Source organism: Cyprinodon variegatus, unplaced genomic scaffold (assembly GCF_000732505.1).
Source record: "Cyprinodon variegatus isolate N-32 unplaced genomic scaffold, C_variegatus-1.0 Scaffold918, whole genome shotgun sequence".
Taxonomy (NCBI): Eukaryota; Metazoa; Chordata; class Actinopteri; order Cyprinodontiformes; family Cyprinodontidae; genus Cyprinodon; species Cyprinodon variegatus.
In genome coordinates this window covers 153,001-169,990 of record NW_015151371.1, presented here as the reverse complement: position 1 = coordinate 169,990, position 16,990 = coordinate 153,001, and the positions used below count along the sequence as shown (strand labels likewise).

Here is a 16,990-nt window from a genome sequence, read left to right as displayed (position 1 = left end):
CAGTAATAGACATCAGGAGTCTTGAGGTTGAATAAAATTAGTAGATTATTTTAATCGGTCTCTGGGATAAAATCTTTTTGTGAAAATGAAAAATTAGATTGAAGGTTAAAAAAATGCCTGTTTACATAGCCTTTACTCTGTTTCTTGGACACTGCTCTGATTTTACATATCAAGCAGCTTTTTGCAAAGACCAAATTTTCTAGAAGTGGTTGTATCGGTCATTTGAGACTAAAAGTTGGAAGAAGAGTGCAGGGTTTTGGTTGGTGTTATACTGGAGATTAGATCGCAATGTCTTAGAGTTGAGCTGTGGATCTCTGCAGCTCCTCCATAGATTTTTCTACTTCTCTGCATGCAGCTTTCCTTACACTGCCTTTCTTATTACAAAGACGATCATATCTTCGTAGGTTTGCAGCAGCAGATTACTGTCTTTTTTTTCTTCTAATTTATAAAGCATTTTATGGTTTTGTAACTTTACCCTGTCTTAAAAATGTCTTCATCTTTATCCTGTCTATTCTGTTCCTTGGTCTTGTGGAGGCTGTTTGCCTGCTATTGTTCACTAAACAACCAGGTTCTTTGGTGTCTTGTTAAACCTGTTTTCCTTCTGATTTACAGCTATGTACTACCTTTTGATAATCTGTCACATAAAATCCTAGTAAACAAATTTAAGATTAAAAAAGGTCTGGTTATGTGAATACTTTGCAAAGCAAAATTATAGATCTTGTTGGATTTCTTTTAAGGAGTAACCCTTTCACCTAAATATACTTTAAAAAAATGTATTTTTTATTTTTTTAACTTAAGTTCTAATGTTTTTAAATGCAATTTATAGATGTGAAACCTTAAAAGCTCACAGGCACAAAATCTCGACTGGGTAATCCATAGACCAATGCTTCTGGCTGTGTTGCTACTGAACAACAGTCATTCTTATATGTGTGAACAAATGCTTGCCAACAAATCCAATGTGCATGTCTGCTATAATGCATCATGGCTGTGAGCTAAAACTAGATGTTGTTATGCAGCATCTGCAGCGCAGTACCAGTGCGTGAGGGAAAAAAAAAAAATGTTATGTCTCAGGGGCTGAGAATTATAAATTATACATGACACTAAATTACAGGATGAATTAGCCATGCTGAGTCATTTTTAAAAAAGGGCTTGCTCTACACTTGGGGAGATGGGAGCAGCATAATCGTGCTCAAACTGTGCAAAACGCCCAGAAAGAAGAAAATATCAAGCATTGTTTAAATGCTAATCCTTGGAATGACACCCATTGTGCTGCTTATTTTGTTCTGGGGATATTTGTCACACTTTTTAGTTTTATGTTGTACTGTTGGCAAACGATTCGAGAATTTACTAAATATAAAAAGTAATTAGCTTGCAATAATAAATACAGTAATCTGATTATATTTTTGTCTTTTATTATTTATTTCAAAGTTTTAAACCAGTGGTGTAATGTGAGGGGACCCCATATTTCCCACAGTAAACCAAGAGATGTGACAGAAAAGCTATTAGAGTGAAAGAGGCAATGAAATCCATCAGTGGTGGGCTGGATGACTCAGAAATCCTCATTGAGAAACATTTATTTCTGCGCGCCTGCAGGAAGAATCAGTTGGGCACAGATGCCACAAACACCTTTGCAATAAAACTGCATCTATACCGACACTTTTCATTGGCCAAGTTACATCTCTTTGGAAACTGGAAACCATGTAAAGCTTCTAGAATTATTTTTCAGTAACTGACTCTTATAGTCAGGATGGTTACTGATGCCTTTCAATTCTCAGCAAATCATTAAGGTTCTGTGATGAAAAACACTTTTGCAATATTGAGAAGAATCCGCATTGACTTTTTATTTCAGCAGTACAATATTATGAAAGTCTGTGAATATTAAAAATTGTCTGCAAACGGGCAGATTCTAACCCCACAAACTGTGAAACCGTTTTTTTGGCTACAGCTACTCCTCTGTTGTATCAGAGTGCCATTCTTAGATCCATATTTGCATAGGTAAGCCTTCCTTCTCATTTTAATGTTTCTGTTTTATTTATTTTATTTTTCCCTTTGACCATTTTTAATTTGAAATAACCAATGCAGACCTGGAACACCTGCTAGAGGCTCAGGTCTGTAGGTGTTCTGACACAAGTGAGACAGTTTAAAAGTTGAATAGAGTAACCTTGTCTTTCTCATACTTGCCCTTACAATTGCCTAATGTACAAAATGAGTTTTCCTCCATTTTCTTTAGTTTGTTTATGAGTGAGTGATTTGGGTTGTGCATGTTGCATGGTCTTGTTCTCCTGGCTACTTTGTAGAGTCTCTGCCACCTTTAAAGCCTGACTGAGGGAATATTGGCTGCTGCCTCTGATGATAGATCATAAAAGACCAGTCACAAATGCACCTTAATCACCATCACAAACTCGACACAAGAGAAAGAAAATTTATTTTTTCTAGTGCCACAAGAAAGGGGTAATTTCAAATCAGGGGAGATCAGATCTTAATATATATATATATACAGTTGTGCTTTAGTTTACATATTCTCCAATTAAAGAAAATGATAATTTCACTTAATATAATAGAAAAACACTGAAAAAACTAATAATCCTCTTTTATGAGTGTATTCCAGTGCAAGATCTCTGCTTCGTAGCCTCTGTAAAGAGTGCTACTTTTGCTTTTCTATTTTTAGGTCACTTTTCTATATCTATTGCTGCATAGCTCCTTTACGTGTCTCACAATTGTATTATTTTAGCTTTTTATATTAAATGTTTAAGATATCCCATGTAAAATATTTAGATCTCTCTTGGGGAAGATTCCTTTGACATGTTTTATTTGTCCCTCTTTTGCTGAAGGCTGCATATTATGGGCTAATAACTCTGTTTAACAGCTGCTGTTAAGTTAATATGACAGCAAAATTCAACCGTGTGCTAATTACTTGTTTCCATACAGCAAGGGGTACATTTTTTTAATTTTCATTTGTTCACTGTAGTGTTTTTAATTTGTTCTAACCGCAGCGTTTTCTCAATAAATGGGCTAATCCGACTTTACCTTTAATACCAGAATTTTTGTAAGTAAACTCTTATTGGCTAATAAACCTTCCAGACAAGGCATAAAAGCTCTTAAAACCTGACCCCTGTTCACCCTTTAAAATGTCTCTTAAGACTTAAGACAAATTTGCAAAAAAATATATATTTCATGCTACTGTTGGGAAGAAAATCTTCGCAGCAAGCTGAAGTATTTTGTTGGAAAAACCTTTTTCTGCGCTAAAATCACAATCAACTTTTTTTCCAATTGAACTATATAAACTGGGCCTATGAGGGTTATTTTAATGCTGTTATCATTCTTTTATACTATTTATATTTAATGTAATGTATCTCTGTTTATTGTTTAACTTTGCTGCCTCTTGGCCAGGACTCCCTTGAAAAATAACTTTTTAATCTCAATGGGATTTTTTTTCCTGGTTAGATGAAGGTTAAAAAAAAAAAAAAAAAAAAAAAAAAAAATATATATATATATATATATATATATATATATATATATATATATATATATATATATATATATATTCATTTTGTGTGATATATCTCAGTGCCACCCTGAGCGGTTGAATAGTGGCTTTTGCAGTTGAATTTACCAAATGGTTTAAATGGTACATCATCATAGTCCCATGTTCAGCTATAAGTGCAACTGCATCAGACTTACACCTCCGTAGTTGGTCATCCTGTCCTCCACTGATTTGGCAACAAATGCTTTGGGTGTCAATAAAGCAAACGGCTCCAACTGACAAGCCTTGTCTCATTGGGCTCCACAATGTCTCACTCAACCTCCAGTTTAGGGAGATATTGTGAACATTTATGTTGTATTACTATCTAAGCAAGCTAGTTTCCATATATATTGCAGCTCCAACAATTATATTTGAACATTGAGGGAAGTGAAAAATCCTCAAGCTCAAAACATCTATCCCCCAGCAACCCTCTACCCACTCTCCGTATTTCAATCAGACTGGGCTGCTAATTTCCCTCATCCTGACCAAACCACTGCTAAACTCCCACCACTCACTCCAACAATTAGTTCTGCTCCTTAGGCTCTCTTGGCTCCATCGTCTTTGGTGGTATTTTTAAACATTTCTTTGAGATAGGAGTCACGCTTTCAAATAGGAAGAAGTTGTACTTGAATGTAATGAAACCAATGATTGGAGTAGAATAGTTGCCCACATGTACAAAAGATACTTTCTCTGGCATTTAATTGCTTTGTTGCCAATGGAACAATCGGTGTTCGCTGAGGTGTTTACCAGCAAAAAAATGTCCTCCGTTCCAATCCTGTCCTGGCTTTTTCTGGGTGCCCTTCTGATGATCTCCTCTTGCATTAATGGCAGGTTTTTTTTGGGTGCCCTGTTTTACTCTTGCTGTTAAAAGAAAGATGTCAAGTTTTGAAGGAGTGTGCCAAAATGAATGTGTGTCATTCTCATATGCCCTGCTAGCCTGGCCAGCCAGACTGACCAACAAAAGGCGTAGGAGTATTGGTGACAGACTGAACCAATCAAAGCACTGGAGGAGAGCCCAATGCAGCAAAGCTTTTTGTTTTGCAAATATAACAGTAAAAATTGCTGCTTAAATGGAGGGACATTGTAATGCCTTTTATAATGTCCTGAAAGAGCGTTTTATTATGTTAACATTTCAACACTGGCTACTGTAAGAGCTTTGCTATTAAAAAAAATGCATCACATCATGAATGTCTGATTGGTTCTAGAACTTTGTTATTCCTGCCTTTAAAATATGACTCCACATCGTTTCTTTAACATAGAAGTGTCTTGCAGAGTTAATTCTGCACATATATGCTTCTCTGATTTCTACAGATAAAATCATTCTGCCAGTCACCCTAAGTAGTATTAAGCACCCAGAGAACATTTTGGTGTAGAAACATCCAGTTTTATTGTTATACATATCAGTTTGAACCAATTTTGGGGCTCTGAGAGGGGTTCATATTAGCTGTAAGTGGTAACAGTTTCAGCTCTTTAAGCTGGAACTGAAGTGCCATTGAGATTTGAACCTTAGCTGCTCCTGAATGACTTTGGCATATTAAACAAGATAATCACTCAATCTCTTTGAACAAAGGAAAGGAATCTGCTAATGAAACCAAAGAAATCCCCTAAGGACCTAAAGTACCTTTAGTCTTAGAATCACACTCAACTCACAGCCATGCGCCCAAGTCAAAGGCATCATGTTTCTGCTCGTCTCACTATAAAATGATACAATCTTTTATTAATGGTCTGGGCTGCTGTGTCGACATGGAGACCATTTTAATGATTAATCTCAGAGGAAAGTGCCCATTGTAAGCTTTGAAATCTTTGCTTTTTTCACACAGATGTCAAAATGATCTGCGTTTGAAAAATCTTATTCATTCATTAGTAAGAACATTAAAAGACCAAGAGACTATATGATATATCTATATACAAAATAATAATTTAATCCTTTAAGGATGTATGAGATCACAGCTACACGCAAAAAGGCTGTGAGATATAGTCAACATAAGCAAACATCTTAATATGGTCAAAAACTGAGATATTCAAAAGAACAAAATGGGACAAAAACAAAATTTGTGTCATAATGTCATAATAAAGCTTTAAAAAATTTTATATGAAGTACATCTAAGTTTGAGGTAATCTCAGAACAATAAATCAATATTTCCTACAACCAAAGTAAAGTGCTTAGATTATGAAACAGGAGAACAACTTTTTTATCAAAGTTGCATCTACACATGATTAATTATATTAAATATTATAAATTATATTAATAACTTCTATTGATATGTTGCAAAGCAAAGTATCACTACAGCAAATGTCACCCTATGCAAAGACAATCAGGAAATTTGGCTTTATTGAAGATATATGAGGCTGTGTATCGAGACAGATCCTCCTTCCTAAACATAAAAAGCTTAATGCTTTTAAATAAGGTAAAGAAGGAAAATATTATGTAATGTTTTCCCGATAGCTGTGGCTACCTATTGTTTTCATAATCCTTCTTGTTTCAAAGACATCTGGTCGAGATTAAAAAAACTTTTTGAACATTTTGTCTTAAACTTGTGTAAATTAAAAGTTTTTTGAGATTAAAATCACTTATTAATTAATAAAAAAAAGAGAACAAGAAGACTTGGTGTTAAACCTAAGTTCCTAAAAATCAACATACTATTTTTATAGAACCACTGAGTCTCCTGGCGCTGAGAGAACAACAATTCAGATGGGAAACGGTTGATTAAAACGAATTACAAATATCAGGGCATCTTTTCTCTTTTGCAATCACTTTAACACGGTAATTAGAGAAAATAGTGGTGAGTAATGCAGCTGGGCTGCCGAGGACGCAACGGGGAACCACCAGAGAGGAGGAGTAAAAGCAGGGAGGTTGATTGGAGTGATGCTGAATACTAACAAAGCTTGGGCTTTCTTTCTAACAAAGAAACAGATGCCCTTTCCATGATCAGTATGTCCTCTGTCACAGAATGCATTCAATTTATGTAGATTTATTGCTTTTGAGTAACCACAACTTATGGGTTGAGTAACTTACACCATCTAAATAACCTAAATAAAAAAAGACATTTACAAAGTATAAGGTTAAAGTCCCTAGAGGTGGTTTTGTAACATTTTGTAAAATCACCAGGGCATGTTTTTTTTTTATTCTATTGTATCCTGCACTATAATTACCACACGCTTTCAGCAGATGGTATAATTTTAAATGCAGCCAGTGCAATGCAAAAACATTTATTCTTTAAACTTGCAAAGCTATTTCCTCTCCCTTTCCTATACAAAAACAAATCTGTGATCTTCATCTAAATGCATGCATAATTAATCATGAAAAAATTGTTAGTAACTGCCTCAAGGTATAAAGATGTTCTTTGCTCAGTAAAGCTATATAAAGAGAAGGTCTGACTTTGGGGTTTGTTCTTGAATTAGAAGGACATGCAAAGTCAGGTTTGCACACATTAGCCCCAGGAATTTGCCCTTTTGTCTTTGTGTAAAGATATGAAAGAGAGAAAGCGTGAAAGAAAGACATAGATTCAAATAATTAATGAGACAAAGAAATGGTCAGGTACAAGATGGAAAATGAGTGAAAAGGCATCCAATGTAATAAGAAAAACCTTCAGAAAGTCTACATTAAATAATCATAAACATAAGGTAGTCTGTCTCCTCAAAAACAAAACTTCTCATAGCAGATTTCAGTAGGTTTCTTAGAAATGTTGTCTCTCAAAACTAGAACTGATCTGTCCTCTTAGTTGGAGGTAATAATGATAATAATAATAATTTTAAAAATAATAGCTTTAATATCACTATTTATTGAGCACTTTACACAGGTAGCCTCGTTCTAAGTAATGTGAACAAAATTTAAGATGAAATAAGTAAAATAACTACACTTCAAGATAAAAAAATGAAATATAAAACCAAAAAAAAAGTTGCAAATGTATAAACATAACTGTGCTTTATTGAGAGAAAAACATGCACGGAGTAAAATATGGGTACTTTCGCCACCATCCTACAGGCTTTTCTGCAATATGTTTTTTATATAAACATGCCACGATTGTAATTCAGTTATTTAATTTGCTTCAGATTGTCTACCGTCCCACTGTATTATTTTCTGTCCACCATAGCTGTTTTTTCTTTCTTCATTTTATTTTACTGTTATTTCTGACGGTCCAAATATGCTTACATGCACACAGAATCTCTTTCCATCGTCAGGCTTTGTACCAATGCCTCCTTTGAGGTAACAATGAGATTTTATTCTGACTTTTAGAACTACTTAAAAATACACAAAACTGTAGCTGAGGCTCCTGTTTGAAAAATCGCTTTTCACAGGATAAATGTTTACATTTGCGTATCCTCCACCCATGAATTTGTGCAGAATGGTCATTGGATCATGATCTGCATTTGGATGAAGGTACACAAGCAAAAAATGGTTTGCATCACACACGGTCTGCTGAATTGCAAACATAAACTTTTCTTACATGCAAACCTTCTGAAGTTCTGACTTTTTGTGTATATTTCTGATTTTCCTATGTTATGCAATCAAAAGTAATAAATGTATTACCTAATCTCTGCTTCTTAGAAGGCTTGAACTTTAGGTATTTAAGGTCTGGTCAGCGAGAGGCATGTCGGCTTAGTTAGAGTTATTACATTTGAGTAATAGTCTTGAAGTGACAACAGCAAGCGCCAATGAAGCCCCCTCGGTCGCTCTTCAGAAAGGTCAGCTACCCCCGGCCACTGCTCTGCAGTCATCGTTTGGTCACATATAGTCAGGCTAGTTAAACAGCATGCCCAGTATTGACAGCCCTTTGTCCTAATAAAGTGCCTGTTATCTGCAGCATGAGATACAGCAGGGAGGAAAGTGCAGCCAGGGGCATTTCACCATCCATCAGTTTAAACTAACACTGAGTGAGAAGCAGAGGAGCAGGACAGAGAGACAGGTGGAGTGATGGCTTTCTAAGTTATATAAACTTTGATTCAATTACTAAATAACATCTCAGACAAGAAAGTATAATTCTGAAAAAAATAATGCTATCAAAAACAAAATAAACAAAACCATTTAAGTGAGAATGCATCCAAAAAATAAATGCATGTTTAACTTAAACACTGTTTACAAAGATAAGCATTTGAATTGAACGATCAGTTGTAAATAAGTTTATGTTTGTTGATAATATATGAAAAAACCCATATCAAAGTTGTCATGTTTTTTTTTTTAACACATTTTGGTGAAATCTGTAAAATGGTAAAAGAAAAGGGTAACTCTAGAACAATTGTTTGGGTTTCCTGAAAAAAAGGAGTCTAATGCATGATGAACTTATAAAATTTGTTTGGTAAAAAATTTATATAATGAAAAAAAAAAGATGTTTTTAAGTTCAAACCTCAATTTTAGAATTTATTTTCTTAATTTCATGTTTTTTAACCAAATGTTTTCCATCAGTGCAGTGATGTGTTCTGTTTTATTACTAAATAACTATTGTGTTCAGTGCATAAAACTGGTTTGTCGTACAGTGTTTTTCAAATACATTTAGACTACATTGCCATAGTCAGATAGAAAGGCTTAAAGGATGTACTTGATTGGATGCAGTTGAAGATCCTCGAGTATTCCCTTAGACACGGCTTCTCTTTGAAGATTCAGAATTTGTCATATTAGCAATACCCCCTAGTGCGGCAGATTTACTCCATCTTCTTTCTTGTCTCTTCTCTTTCAGCTTTGAGTAAGGATTTATTTCAGACACATATGATTCGAGCTGTGGATTATTTCCACAGAAATGTGACAAAAAGGTGTTGTTTTAGGAATTTAAGCTTATTGTTGTTGAATCTTTCAGCGATTTCATGTTGACATTACAGTCAAACCTTTGTTTTCTTTTCCTGTTCTCTGTTACAGCGGGATGCAAAAGGACAGTATCTGTTTGACCTTATATGCCACCACTTGAATCTACTGGAGAAAGATTACTTTGGCATCAGATATGTGGATCCTGACAAGCAACGGGTGAGTATTTGGGTGAGTGTGAAGATGGGAGAGGCTTTAGGATATAGTTCCTGGTAAGATACTTTTAAAATCTCCAGTAAATATATTGCTGGATAACTATTGTTCGATAATATATAATTCAAGGTTAATAATCTAAACATCACTACCCAGTACCCATTTTTTTATGTTTTAAGCATTACATAGTTTTTGGAATCCATTTAGTCATTCGTTCCTAAGCTCTGGTTTTAGAGGCACTTGGGATTTATTGTGCAAAAATCATGTGATTTTTGCAATGGAATATTTAAAAGGTAAACAGGACTCAATGAAATATGTGATAATAAAGAGCTAAAAAGGAGTCTTAGCTCTTTGACCTTAGCTTTGTCAAAAATCTTTCAAGCAGAACTGGTGGAAATTTTGATAACTCTAAAGTTGCATCTGGGACTGACATCAAGTGACATATCTTAACAAAACAAGTTTCATGTTTGAAAACCAGCATACTTCCTAACAGCTTTAGTCAGTGACTTGTTATTAGAAACACAAGCCAACTTTATCTACAACCTTAGCTACATGTTCTCTAAAGGAGGTTCTAAATATGAGATGCAAACTGTTAAAGAGCAAATAAACTGTTTTTAATGAAGCTATTATCTACTAAGCATTGATACAAAGCAGCCTTATGGGAGGCTTAATTACACATCCCTAGGAACTCTGTCTGAAGAGTGACTTTCTTAATCATTTTTTCCAACCCCAAACTCCGCTAATCAATTAGTAACAAATTTAATAGTCTCCCTAGAAACTTTAAACCATTATAAAAATGTATGTTTCTCTTAGATATAAGGAAATTTATACGACAGTATACATCTGCTATAGCATCTATAGTCTAAACAATTTTGTTACCACACTTCACTGTCAGTTGTGCTATTTCATGTGTGCTATGAATGGGTTTGTCATAAAAAAAAAAAAAAGCAGTCAGTAGTAACAGCTGAATGTTCAGACACTTGAGATTGAAAGTGTTAGCACAATGTGAGAATTTGCCACTGCTCAGGTTTGGGAAATGTAATTATTTCCATGTGTTTCTCATTTCTCATTTTTGCTGCAGCACTGGTTGGAGTTTACCAAGTCAATTTCAAAGCAGATGAAATGTAAGTACCATCACTTTAGGTTTCCTGCCTTTTAATTAACAACAGAAATACTTTCTAAATGTAAGAAATAAATGCTTTGTGGTTCAGTCTGTGTTAGTTTAAACAGGTATATTTAAGCTCCACCTACAGACGAAGTAGATACGATTCTTAAAATCTTTTTTGACACTGAGGGCTCTAAGGTAGTCTATAAGTTAACTAGGTTTTCTGCATTTTTGACGGAGTTTTACCTGGACCTGCTTCATATGGATAAGCAAGACCAGAGATGGAAATGAGCGAAAATATGAACTGTCTCTGCAGGATCTTAAAGGGATCTTCTATAGTGCATCAAGAATGCTTTGTAATTTCTATTACACATTATGATATTATCTCAGTTATTTTGAACATCCATCAATCTTGCAAGGTGAGATTTAGGATGATTACATTGGTAGCAAATCTAGCTACATTTTGTAGTGTGCTAGAGCCTTGTAACAGCAGTGGCTGTTGGTGTATATCAGCACTTAGCTGATATACACCAAGCAGTATCCGAGTAAAAATCTGATGCATGATAGCAATATCAGTCATCATGCTGACCCAATGCAAAGGCTAGAACCTCATTACAACTTGTCACCCCATTAACCCCATCATTGACTAACAGCAGCATCAAATTCTGCCATATTGGCTATGATGGTGCAGCTCCTGGAATTAAGTCTCATATGAGCCTGATTTAGGCACTAGTTCTCACAACAGACGTACAGCTTAACCGGACTGACAGCGATCAGAGACAATTCTGTATTAAAATATCACAGAAACTGAAATCAGTACCAGGTAGACAGCGGTTCCTTAAAACAACAGACTAGCACAGCAAATTGTGAGGAGCAACGTTCAAGAGGAAATGCACCTGAAAACAGCTAAAGGCTAGGACAGGGGTCGGCAACCCAAAAAAATGCTCAAAGAGCCAAAAAAAAAAAAAAATAATCTGTCTGGAGCCACAAAAATGTAAAAGTCTTATATATGACTCATATGGCAACATGGGCTCTAAGTGTATTATCCCACTATAGAAAAGAACTATGTAGGCTTAAATATATAATAAGCATTCATGATTAAATGTTTATCCTGGAACAAATGTCACATAGTAGCATGAGGTAAGGGAGGAGCAGTGAACGCTCCCATCGCGCGCCGCTTCACCGCCCTTCACTGCGCGGTTTAGGTTTTTGTTGCATTGATGAAATTATAGAAACACAATAAAGAAATCTTTCTATGATGTTTCTATGTGTTTCTGTTGGGAGGAGTTGATTGAGTCATGAGAAACCAAGCAGGAACTGACATCCATCAGAGCAGAGCTCTCTTAATCTGAAATCCCACATCTTCCTTCACCATCGTTCCTTAGTGTGATTTATATTTTCAGGATTTGGGAAAAAAATGGAAGAAATTTCCCATCCCTGCATCCGAGCGCTACCTGTTTGATCTATGGGCGGTTTTCCACTTTTGCAACCAAACTATATTTTCCTTTTTCCCCCTTTGGGATCCATGGTCCAAGTTTTGACAAATTATTGTTTAAATTTATTTATGATACAAATGATTACAGCATTAGAAAACATATTTTTTCTTTGACCTCCTTCACACCATATTAAAACAAAAAACAAAAACAAAAAAAAAAACAGATTTTCATAAAGAGCCACATGTGGCTCTGGAGCCGCGGGTTGCCGACCCCCGGGCTAGGAGGACACTGATTCCAACTCTCTTTCTGGCAAATGTCCAGTCTGTGGATAACCAAGTGGATTTTTTACAGCCTGCTTCTAATTGTTTCTACAGAGTTGAAAATTTGTGCTGTTTTTTGCCTAACAGAAACCTGGCTTTATGAAAACATGCAAGATCTAAACTAACAGATCAATGAGCAGATCTTGACCAACAGTTCATAAAACCCAGGGAAGGGGACTCTGTATGTACATTAATGAGTAATCTGCCAAGAGAATTTACTGCTGCGTTCATGATGCAGTATCGACTGTATGACACCATTAGATCACTGCAGATAAAGAACTATTTTACGTGGTTGCAGGAACTTTGTTTCCTAGAAAAGAAATGACACCCAGCTTTTACCATGGCGTCATCTTTTCCATGCAGTAGACGGCCCTCTGGTGTGTGTAATATTCATGACGCATAGAGAGCTATTCCGTGTTTGCTTGTTGCCATCTAAAATCACCTCTTCATCCTAGTGGCACAAACATATTGACCGTTGATGGGATGAATTGGGCCAAAAGAAAAAAAAGTGTCTGTGACCCAGGGAGGTACCCACTGTGCTACCGGACTGTTTTCAGTGCACATATCGGCAGGTCTTTAGAGAGGAGGTTAAAAATGGGGGACAGGTGGACTTGGACCTCTCCTTGGCTTCAACTCCAAGTGTGCTGATGATGTCACTACCATCAGGACAGTAACCTAGTATCAGAACCATTAACCCTGTCTGAATGCTGAGGTTATAGCTCTGCTGAAAGTTAAGGTTGCTGTGTTTAGGACAGGATAGGCATCAGCACGAGGTGAGAAAAAGACCAACCTCAGGTTTTGTGAGGGTCAAAGCTACATACAGTACACCCAGAAAAGTCAGGCCTGCTTCACTACTACTAATTATCTAGTTTTAGAGTTGCCCTTAAAGAGTACCAACAGATGTTAAATCATTTTTTTTTATTATTCCATTAATTTTGTTTCTATTTTCTTTACCTTGTTAGTAATATATGTGTATTGAACATTTGAACAAAAATCTTCTCTGTATGAGAGCTAAATCGTCCGACCCGCCATTTTCCCACATATGTTCCACCTCTAAATGTTTTCTGTTTGTCTCCTGTAGCCCAGCCTCCATTCACCATGTGTCTGAGAGTCAAGTTCTACCCGCCTGATCCCGCTGCTCTCAAGGAGGAAATTACCCGGTATGACACATGATGGCATTCGGCTAAAGGAGTTAATAAAACCATCTTGCACTAATTTTCTTCTAAAGAGGTCGTTTGCATCTGCTTCAGTGAGATTTTCAAGAGATTTTCACCGAGAGGATATTTTCACATTTTATTGTAGAGGAGATGGTTGTAATGAAATCTCTGGACCAATCATATGTCATTCTTTTTTTTAAAACATTATTTATAAGCATTTCATAATTAAAATAATTATGTACTTGTAAAAGACTATGATACATTTTACACATACACAGTTTTTACAGGCTGTAGGGTTGAAAGGAATGTAAAAGCCTTTCCTAGTAGCTCGCTGTGATAATGGATAGCACATTAAAATCTAAATCAGGCTAGATTTTTTTCTCTAGTTTGTAAAAGGCTTTTAGGTGTAGTTTTGTAACGGCATTTAATATTCAAATTAAGATGCAAAAATAGGAAACATAAATAGAGAGCAGATTTGGTCCAGATGATGCTGAGCACATCCAGCTGGCGAATGTGTGTCTAGTGTCCACATGTTTTCATTACCAGACTGAAAAGAGAAGAGTCCACTCTGAGGCGTAATGAGATGCAGTGTGCACAACATAGAGCGTATATAATGAATAGAGTGGATAGAGGAGATAAAGGGGCAAGGAGGGCTGATTTAAAGTGTGAAGCGTAAAGAGGAGTGGGAGGGAAGGAGGACAGTATGATACATGATTATGGCAGTGGAGAGGTCAGTGCACAGAGGGTGGAAGAGGCAAAATAATCAGCAGTACACATGATTTGGTCATTCTGTCGCGTGTGCTGCGGATCTAAAATCATACACGCAAAAAAAAGCTGCTTTTACAGACATTAAGAAAATCCCTTTATTCCACTTAAAGAAATTGTAGATTGTTTCAGATAGGACTGAATACAAAAAGTCTTCCAAATGTATTTTTTTTCCAGGATTTTTTTTCCTTTTTCTGTTTTATAATCACTTCCATTTTCAGCTTACTTTATTGGTATTTAATATAATAGAACACTATGCATTATTCCTGAAGGAACATTTTTAACATGCTATAAAATGTAACCACTATTTCAGCTATTGAAAAAACAAAATTGTGAAACTATTTATAGCAGCATCTACAGAGGAAAATTATATAGGATATATCTGTACCTGCTCTGCAGAACTACACACTGATTGGAAAATGCCATTAAATGTTTCTTTTAGGATTCAAATCCTTAATCAGACCTATGTCTGGGCTTTGACCAGGCCAGAATTTAATGTTATTGTAGCTCTGTTGTACGTTTGGGGTCATGATCCTGCTGGATTAACCCTCTGACCTGGTATTAAGTGTTTTGCAGATGTTGTGCCATTCAGCATCTCCCTACTCTAATCTAATGCCTGACTTGTTAGGTTGATGATAGACACAGTTCTCTTAATAGATTTTCCCACCTGAGCCGTGTGTTTCTGCAGCTCCTCCAGAATAACATCCCTTTTGAAAGCTTTTTTTTTTTTAACTCTTGCTTAACAATTTAGGTGGTCAGCCATGTCTTCATAGTTTGGCTGATTCCTCTTTTCTTTTATCTTTTTGGACAAATAGGTTGATAAAAACTCAATGAAATATCCTAAGATTGGGATCTAATCTTCTCTAAACCAATCTGAAACTTGCTCTCTCACTTTCTGTTGTGTTCCTTGGTCTTGATGATACAGTTTCTCCGCTAATGTTCTCTACCTCCAAGGCTTTCACAGAACATCTGGATTTATTCTAAGATTAAAACCCCTTACACACAGGTGGACTCTGGTAATTGGGTGACTCCTGAAGGCAGTTGGTAAAAATGAATTTTTACTTAGGTCTGTAAGAGTAAAAGTGACTAGACTTTGCATCAAAATGTAAAAAAAGAAAGTTTCAATTGCAGCAAAAAGTTAACCTAGTAAACTAGCCCCACCCGCCAGCGGCCAAAATCATTTTTGGCTGCGAGTTTGGTCTAGCCTTGATCAATGCCCCAGGCTCTAGAATTGGCGGGCCAATCACAACGCAGACGTGTTTTGAATTTTTGGTACGCAAAGCAGGTTGGGTTTTGAGGGTGGGACGACAAAGCTGTGTGATGCTGGAGAAGGCACAACAAGGAAGATGGCAACAACTATTGAACAGTTCTCGTTTGACTCAGCTTTGGAATCAGTTTTGGAAGGATTAGACTTGGGGTTATCGTTGAAACGTGAGCAGGAAGAGGCTCTAGGCTTATTCAATTTCAAGAAGGACGTATTCGCTGTTTTAACGACAGGCTGTTTGCTTACACTCCCCCACCAGCTTTTTGTCGTGCTTCCTACGTCACAGTCAGTTGTGCTCATTGGTCAATAGGCAAAGACATGGTTTGAAAAACAACGGGTTGTTTTTATCGACAATCTTCCGATGTCTCATTCATCAGGGCCAGACTAAATTACACATTTAAGCTCACATTTAGTCTGGTTTATCAGGCTAGCAAAAAGTGCAATTGTTAAAGGGATATGAAAACCGTTGCAAGGCAAGGTAGCAGCAGTAACACTAAAAGTATTAAAAGGAGAGGAAATTTCGATCCTTTCCAATGAATTTGTATTATTATGCAAAGGTTAACACATGTGTTTAACAAAAAGACACCGTTTTAAATTGATTCTTTTCAGCAGCTACTGAAATAGATATTATCAGCCTTTGTGGAGGTGCTGGAACAGCGAAGAAAGTAGGTCTGCCTGACTGTTTATTGCCTAAAAGCAGATGTTCAGTAATTCCACTGCAGTGTCCTTGCCTCTAAAAATACAAAGAACGATGATGGCAGGAAGTAATAGTCAGCACCACTCGTCATTATCATAATCTCTGGTACAAATGTTTTCTCATTAACGTTCATGCTTGAGGAGCCATGCGGTTGGATCAGTTAGAAACTAGGTCTGGAGGCTGCAGAAAAGACGAGAAAGAGCACTATGACTCCAGGCTGTTTCCAATCTTTCTCTTAAAAGAAAAACACATGAAAAAAATCAGTTTAACACCAAGGGAAACAATAAAATCATCCTTGAGAAGGGTGAATAAACTATAGGGATTTGAAATAAACTGAGTTTGTTGCATTTCTCCTCCACTTCTAATTTTTTTCCAATAAATGTGTGAAAAATGTGTTTTTGATATATGATTGTCTTCTTTAGATATCTGGTCTTCCTGCAACTGAAGAGAGACCTCTACCACGGCCGTCTTCTGTGCAAAACCTCAGATGCAGCCATGCTGGCTGCCTACATCCTTCAAGGTAAGAGAAGGAGACAGATGGAAATGAGTTGCTCCATTCTTTGCTGCTCTTTGCTTTATTATGTTCTGTAGATTGCTTTAATGATGAATGCCGTTTATCAAAGCCAAGGAAGCTAATTTCCTGGGGCATTTCTAGTAGCCTTAAAACATAATTAAAGGAAATACCCACTGATGTTTTCATGTAAGGCATGTAATCATCTTTTCACTTTCAATTTGTCTTTTATTCTTGATATAAATATGCAGGTTGGGATTTG

At 36.2% G+C, this 16,990-nt stretch overlaps 1 protein-coding gene across 1 annotated transcript in view; it reads left to right on the top strand.

The window, feature by feature from the left end:
* LOC107099907 (FERM domain-containing protein 5-like) overlaps positions 1–16,990 on the top strand; it is a 78,945-nt gene that overhangs the window by 50,465 nt on the left and 11,490 nt on the right. Inside the window, exons 2-5 of the mRNA XM_015398208.1 lie at positions 9,375–9,479; positions 10,555–10,597; positions 13,416–13,494; positions 16,640–16,737. Coding sequence (XP_015253694.1) covers positions 9,375–9,479; positions 10,555–10,597; positions 13,416–13,494; positions 16,640–16,737 — 325 coding nt within the window. The remainder of the gene's footprint in view (positions 1–9,374; positions 9,480–10,554; positions 10,598–13,415; positions 13,495–16,639; positions 16,738–16,990) is intronic.